Source organism: Apostichopus japonicus, chromosome 4, assembly GCF_037975245.1.
Source record: "Apostichopus japonicus isolate 1M-3 chromosome 4, ASM3797524v1, whole genome shotgun sequence".
Classification (NCBI taxonomy): domain Eukaryota; kingdom Metazoa; phylum Echinodermata; class Holothuroidea; order Aspidochirotida; family Stichopodidae; genus Apostichopus; species Apostichopus japonicus.
In genome coordinates this window covers 24,077,064-24,084,336 of record NC_092564.1, presented here as the reverse complement: position 1 = coordinate 24,084,336, position 7,273 = coordinate 24,077,064, and the positions used below count along the sequence as shown (strand labels likewise).

Here is a 7,273-nt window from a genome sequence, read left to right as displayed (position 1 = left end):
GATTGATCTTCACTTCCAGGAAGAGCCTCAGAAGTATGACCAGTTTCTGGAATGAGTTTCGGTTACCAAAAATATCTTCTTCTGTCCTTGCAAGACGGGCTGAATTTTTTATATTCAAAATTCTGCCATTAGCTCTCAGAGGTGGTGGGGGGGGGAGGGTTAAATGGCCAAGTCTGGGCCAGGGGAAACAAATGTCACTTTCTACAAAATGAAATACCTCTTTTTCCTTCTGAGACTGATTCACAGAATGGTTTGTAAACACAACACTGACACACAATGGTTCAACTGGGATGAAAGATTCCGCATTTATTGGCCATTTACTTAAACAACAGATTTAAAAATACCCCCATATTGACAGGATAACATTCCAATGTGATGTTTTAGATATAAAGACTATAAGAGCAAGAGACAAATGAAGAGATCAACTCGATATTTTAGTCAATTACACTGTCAACTGTCACAGAGGGATTCGTGATGAAACAGCACATGTGATGTTTGGTGGTCACCCTGTCACAAAACGTGACTGTCACAATAAGTGACTGTGACTGCTGAAGGGTTAGTCTTAGGTCATATCGTCTGGAATTGTCAGCTATATACAAACCAATTATACTAAATTTTCATCAAGATTGAAATAAGGAAAAAAAAAAGACAAATAAAGGGTTATGGTTCAATGCTTCCCGGTCATGTAGACATCTTTTGGCTTTGACTGTAGTTTATCATGGTGGAACTGCTTTGTACTGTTGTTAGCATGGTTGAACTGTGACTGCTGCAATCTCTCACCCCATTTTTAAAGAGAGCTTAATGAGCCTTCCTCCTGAAGGAGCATCCTGGAAAACAAAAGAAATGATGTCTTTAAGTAAACAGGCACATTAAAAGGACAAGCAGACGATTTCAATAATGTATACCTAGTCATAACACGTTCTTGTTCACTGATGACCTAAACGTATTTGTAAGTCTGTTGTCATCATCATTACCCCCGAATACGCTAGAAAGTTAAATAATGGTCACTCAATACTCAAATATCTTACTAACAGCCTCAAAGCATTTCTTCTCACTGAGACAGTGATCAACTATGTATTAAACACATCTCAAAGTCAGAGAATTATTTGAAGAGTCAAAACCACCTGGACAATACTTTTGGAATACTTCAAGCGAGTTTAAAGCATGCTAAACTTTGGGGTCAATAGAAAAGACCTTTGAAGATACATGTGATACAAAAAGAATCACAAAAATATATGTATTGGTCTTACTTCCACACAGGGTTATAGCTAGGAGATTGTGAGTGCTGGTTAAATAAATTTGCAAAGCGTAGCGAGCGTAGCTACGGCCGGGGGTCCAGGGGCCCGCTTAAGGTTTTTAGCTTACTTTTCATGATGATTTTTGCTACTGTTCAGATTTACAATTGGTAAATAACAGAAAAAGGTGACGTTATTATCATGTTTTACAGCAAGGGAAAGATAAATTTGTTACTTTTGTTGTATTTCACAAGCATTTTACTATTTTTTTGTGCCGGCCAGTGGACTGTTTATTCACTTCCAATGCCGGCCGGCAGGCGTGAGTGGCGGTTACCACCGGCCGCCGCCAGCCGGCTTGGCTATAACCCTGCTTCCACGCTACTACTAACTATATCTGCTGCCGAGATACAATTTCTGAAAATTTAGACTTTTTGCCTACTGAACATACTTAACGTGAAGTCAGAACATATTCAGCCCTTCTTTCCATATTTTCTCTCCCACATTTGTCTTTCAGCAGTCTTGCACTAAACTTAACAAACCAATTTCTACACACAAAAGGAAAGAATTGAGTGAAAGAGATTGCTACACCAGTAATGTTTTGAGCCTGTCAGTTTGGAAGAGTGACTGGTATTTGGATTCATAAATAGCTGCACCAACTTGGTCATCTTGCTTTTGCGTCTCAAAAACAAGGTTCAGAAATGCATTGCTCAAGCAAAACACAGTCTCTGTATGTGAGTTCATAGCTTTGGATCACAGGGAGTTAATTTGCTCAGGGTTTAAAACCATTATTGTGATATTTTCTGGCATTTGAAATCTTTGCCATTTTAAGGCAACAAAAATTCATGTTTTTCTTTGTAGCTGCTGATCTGCAGTTTTCTCGATGGAGAAAATGTGTCAAGCTTATTTCTGTCATATGAATGATGTTAAATGCATAACCTGAAAAGCTCTCTGACAACCCTTAAAAGTTTAGTTTGGCCATTGGAGAGCCATAAGATATTTGATATCTTGCTTTCGATGCCACAGGTGCAAAGATATTTGCAATTCATGGACAATGTTGGTTTGGGACTTTCCCACTAGCAGAGATAGCTCTGTTCCCAAGTGGATGCTCAGACAAAGGTTCAACCTCACTCACTCAATTTGGTGTATTATTGATAAATCTACAGTATTTGATGAAAAAATACTCAAGGCAGACTCTCATCTCCCTAATACAATCACATGGGTGTAGGAAGTCCTCAGTTCACAAATGCATCATTTGAAGATATCAGAGAGACCAGACTCTCAACCCTTGTTACTGCTACCACTGATGAGAAAGGTTTAAACAAATCACGCTTGATGAGGGTGCGAATTTGATCTTAACATTATCAACTTACCCTCTGTGAGTCTTGCTTTACCACCGGTTGGTTGGCACAGCACAGTGTGGCAGCCCACGCACAACACTACAGTCTGGGCATGGCTAAAAACAGTTGTGATTTTGTAGCAACCTGAGAGAAAAAACACAAATAGAATCGGTTATTAAAACACTGTTATTGAGAAATCTCCATTAGAAGCCGATGGCAGGTAGGGCACAACTCAATCTTGTGACTTCATCACAAAGACTGGTTTTTTTATATACATTTTACAATTTGAAGTAGGTACAATGAGATTCACTGACATTCCTTGGTAGCATTTCATGTGATATTCCTACAATGATGTTCCTGCAAAGAAAATAACTTTCGGAAAACTGTTTCATACTCCTGTTCATGATTTGACAGATTTGATGGTCAAAAGCAACAGAAATTAAACTGTGGGTCAAATTCCTTGACCACTGCATCTGGAGTGGTGTGTTATTACTGTGGGAGTCCTTGGTACTCAAGGCACGGCACAAAGCTGTCAAACTAGTCTCAATTTACTTTGAAAGTGACCTAGACATTATAGACAACTTTCGAAACAGCAAAGAAATCTTTGCGCAGCACTGGATTGAAACTGGCAGCTTCCCCAAGGAATACAAATCTTGTTCTTCACCAACTGGCCTATCAATCCCTATTTGGTGGTCATCTCTATACCCGGGAGCTAGACCTACAGCAGGAATCGACAGATTTACAGAGGATCAAAGACATTGTAACCTTTTCACCGTTCTAACGAATCTGTGTTCTATTAGCACATAATTTGTTTCCCTTCAACAAACAAGAGATCATTGTGTTCAACCATGCCAGTGCCCCTTTAATAACTATGTACAACCCAATGCAACCAATACAGAAAATGTTGCACCCCACAAGTTTAATGTCTTCCTTTAGCTATTTCATTTACAACTGTTTGAATTTTATACCTAATTTGCAGACATTTTGGTGGACATAAGTAATATGTCATGATCACAGATACCTAATCGTTCCTTAAACAGTGAAGTTTTATTAATGCTACCAAAGCAGCATATTCAACACAAATGTAGCAATTTTGTGTCAGCAGTACAAAAATCCTACACTTTAGCTGTATGCACACCCTTTCGAATCGCTAACTTGCAGTTAGCATGTTTTGTTATGAGTAAAGAGAGAACGTGCATACTATACATATGCACTAATGGTTACTTAAAGTATGGTATACTTCATACACTACAGACCCAGGCGGCTGAAACCACACTAGCTTTCTACATCACGGCAGCACGCACGTATGACAAGCTGGCTGGAGAGCCAAACACAATATGAACATGTCGAACCAGCAGGCCCAGCTATAGGAAGACCTAACCAATCTCCATATGGAACAAGAACATGAACAGCATGATAGGCCCCTATAAACAGACATAATAATGGCTAAATCATTATACCAACTGAATATTCCAAACTTGATTTCAGTGAATACATAAATATTGTTAAAGCAACCTTTTACATTGGTTGTTATGTTTTGGTACTTTCATTTGGACTTCCAAAGAATCCGTCAGGACTAAATATGAAGGCAAGTTTGTCTGAAGGACAACCTTGAAATATTCTTAAAATTGAGTCCTGATTAATAGGTGTGCATGCATTAATATGTGTCAATGCGTTAATACGTTGAACCTTCCTCTGTGAATGCATTAATATGTTCAACTTGCTATTGAAAACTTGAAACACTTCCCCACTTACCTTTACCTTGTGCTACTTTAAATGCGCATGCATAAAATAAGGGAATTCTCTGCATATGAGGTGGGATGGCATGCATAGTAGTAACACTGTTATAGGGCTATGAATTCTTCTTGCATTGGCAAATATTCACAGAACCTGCAAGAAGGCTCTTAAACATTTACTAGCAACACCAACCTGTGGGGAAATCACTACATACCTGGGCACTTAACGTCCATGAAGTACGAGTTTGGACTCTGTACTAATCTCTTCTTCTTATGCTTCCTCTTCTCCTCATCGAGGGTAGGATGCAACAAATCTTTAGCGAGCTGTAGGCAGAAAGAAGCAACATGACATTTAAGTAATCTGCTGTAGAATTAGAGGGTTTCTCTTTTCTTACACACCTCCAAGACTGGTATTGCAAAGTTTTGAAAATTGTACCAAAATTAGTTACTGACACCAGCTGCTTAACAAACAGTGTTTTGACGTACTGGAGTTACCCATCTGCTGCAACTTGTAGAGACAGGTTGGTTCATAAACAATTGCCAGTCTCTTCCTCCTCCTACTCTCTGTCTCAGTTATTACTATTCTACTATCATTGGTAGGGACCCAGCTGACAAACTGCTATTTGAATTGTTTACGTTTCTGCCAAGTTATCAAACAATTCACTATCTTGTTAATATGTTAGCAATGCTTCATGGAATCATGCATGAAACTTAAACTTGTCATTATTGTAGCAGTTTCATCAAAGGGGTGTTTCTGTGCTTGAATACTGAGAGAGCTTCTGGGATACCCTTAGGCAAATTCATTACACATTAAAAGTCAATATTAGGATATTTGTGAGGAATTCATGACAACTTTAACATTCACTAGTACTCTATACCACTTTGATATTCAAATGACTCAATACATGTATATGAATAATCCAGACCATATATCTTCCATCAAGAGCAGCTTCACTTGCTTAATTTGAGAGATCTTGTAAGAGCAAAGCTATATACTGGCTGTCAACTTGGCGGAGGGCCAGAATTCAAACAATTCATAAATGTTGTATTGAAAGAGCCAAGTTAAGCACAAAGCTACTTCAGTGAACTGCATCAAACCTCAGTGAGTCTGTAAAGTCTGTTCCGTCTATTGCCCCTGAATGTACTTTTCCCAGGCTTTCTCATCATATCAGTACAAAAGGTTAAATTCTTAAAAGTGTCATTACGAGAGATGCCAAAATCCAATGCATGTCACTTATCATACAGTATGAGTCAGTTAAGATCCTAATTTTGGAATTTGATTTATCAAACTAATTTATTTGATGCTGTTGGAACTTAAAATATTAATTCATGATAAAATAATTGACTATGGTTGAATAACTTCAAGTAGCTCATACACAGCAACTAATTAAATTTCATCACCCCACATTTAGGTACCACATTCCAAAGGCTACTATTTTTCGAGGTTCAACACAAAATATAATGATCACTTGATCAGGCCTTCTACAGAATTACGAAGGCATTGGCCTACCAATTTAGGCTATAAATACGCCATGGCAGAAAGGATTAATACCTTTGGCGGAAAGGTATGGAGGTATGTACCTATGGCAGAAAGGCACTGAAACCTCCTGCCAAACTAGTCTAAGCTATGCCTACAAGGGGCCGTGTCATTCCGCCATCGGTACATTCCGCCATAGAAAATGTTCTCTTTCTGCCATAGAAAAAGTTGCATTCCACCATGTTACTCCGATGGAGGTAAAGCACATTTGTATGGCAGAAAGTGTACATTATTGTGGGTGCACTGTAGGCCTTTATGCACTGTATATTGCTTCGCTTCACACTACCTAGGCCTGCAAAATTCACAAAATCTTTCATTTAATATTTTAATAAAGAATCAACCTAAAGCAATTTGATTTATATAACCAACTATATTAAATATTTGAAGACTGTGTATCGATTCTTACCAACTTACAATTAAAACTATTCAATCAACATGTACATTAAAGATTGTTTATGTATTCCCCAATCTTGTCTTAACTACAATTCAGTCTATCCAGCGAACCGTCACATTTGACACAGGTAAATCAAACAAAGTTTCACCAATACATGTGTAAAATCCTGTAAAATACTGTGTAAAATCCATTCCTGAAATGTACCTTTCCGCCTAGGTTTGGCGGAAGGGATCAAAACCTATGTCGGGATGGTATGGCAGTATGTACCTAGGCCTATAGGCCAATGGCAAAATGGCACTGGAGCCATGCCTACACTATTGTTTCATTTTGGCCCCATTTGAGGATTAGCTTGCTCATTGACGATCTTTGCGACCAATTTAACACACAACAATACGTTTTTCGTCTAAATCGGGCAACAATTCGGTCGGATTGTGACCTGCTAGTGTGATGACGTATTGCGCCATACCCTAGCAATGTGTTCGCTACTGTCCTAGTGTTACGTATTTGTGCGCGATCAGTTGTGTAATTATTCCACAGTAAAGACTAGCCTAACCCAACACATTTATTGAAACTGGTCCTGTACATTTTTTCATAAAATCATATTAAGAGAAGAGTATTCAACTTTTGGCGTTATTACACTTCAAGGAATGCTACCTAAGTGACTGTTTATGGGTACGTATTAGTCAAGAAAGTTTTATTTTCGAAAATCAAAAGAGAAGATGAGATAGGTACTAACAGGCATGTTGACGGCTTCACAACTTGCAGGGAAAGAGGCCAAGAAAAGACCTTATGATGGCGCTATAGCGAAATTAAAAGAAACTTACTGGTCTGAATCGCAGAACATTTGTAATCTATGGAACGCCAAATGGTTCACTCCGCTGTAGCAGTTCAAACTGCCGCATATTAGCAAATTTGTCACATTTCGGCTACCGTATATTTAGAAGTAAGTCGATCGATCGTGCCGTGCAACAACTAAAAATGGAAAAGTTAGCAGAAAACGTGCGACAAATCACAATGAGGGGTTACAGCGCTAG

The 7,273-nt window shown here is 38.6% G+C and overlaps 1 protein-coding gene across 1 annotated transcript; it reads right to left on the bottom strand.

Annotated features, from left to right (window-relative positions):
• Window positions 1-280: 280 nt before the first annotated feature.
• Window positions 281-7,025, bottom strand: LOC139966873 (small ribosomal subunit protein eS27-like). The gene is made up of 4 exons (XM_071970322.1): window positions 6,976-7,025; window positions 4,524-4,632; window positions 2,606-2,716; window positions 281-827 (listed from the first exon to the last, which is right to left on the bottom strand). The coding sequence occupies exons 1-4, from the start codon at window positions 6,979-6,981 to the stop codon at window positions 799-801; spliced, it is 255 nt and encodes an 84-aa protein (XP_071826423.1). The 5' UTR covers window positions 6,982-7,025; the 3' UTR covers window positions 281-798.
• Between the last annotated feature and the right edge of the window lie 248 nt (window positions 7,026-7,273).

What these genes read in the sequence shown, in the direction of transcription:
- LOC139966873 (XM_071970322.1), bottom strand. An exon ending in CATGGACGTTAAGTGCCCAG is followed by an intron (nt 2,717 to 4,523) that starts GTATGTAGTGAT and finishes TTTTTCTCTCAG; the next exon opens with GTTGCTACAAAATCACAACT. An exon ending in TAAAGCAAGACTCACAGAGG is followed by an intron (nt 828 to 2,605) that starts GTAAGTTGATAA and finishes TTTGTTTTCCAG; the next exon opens with GATGCTCCTTCAGGAGGAAG.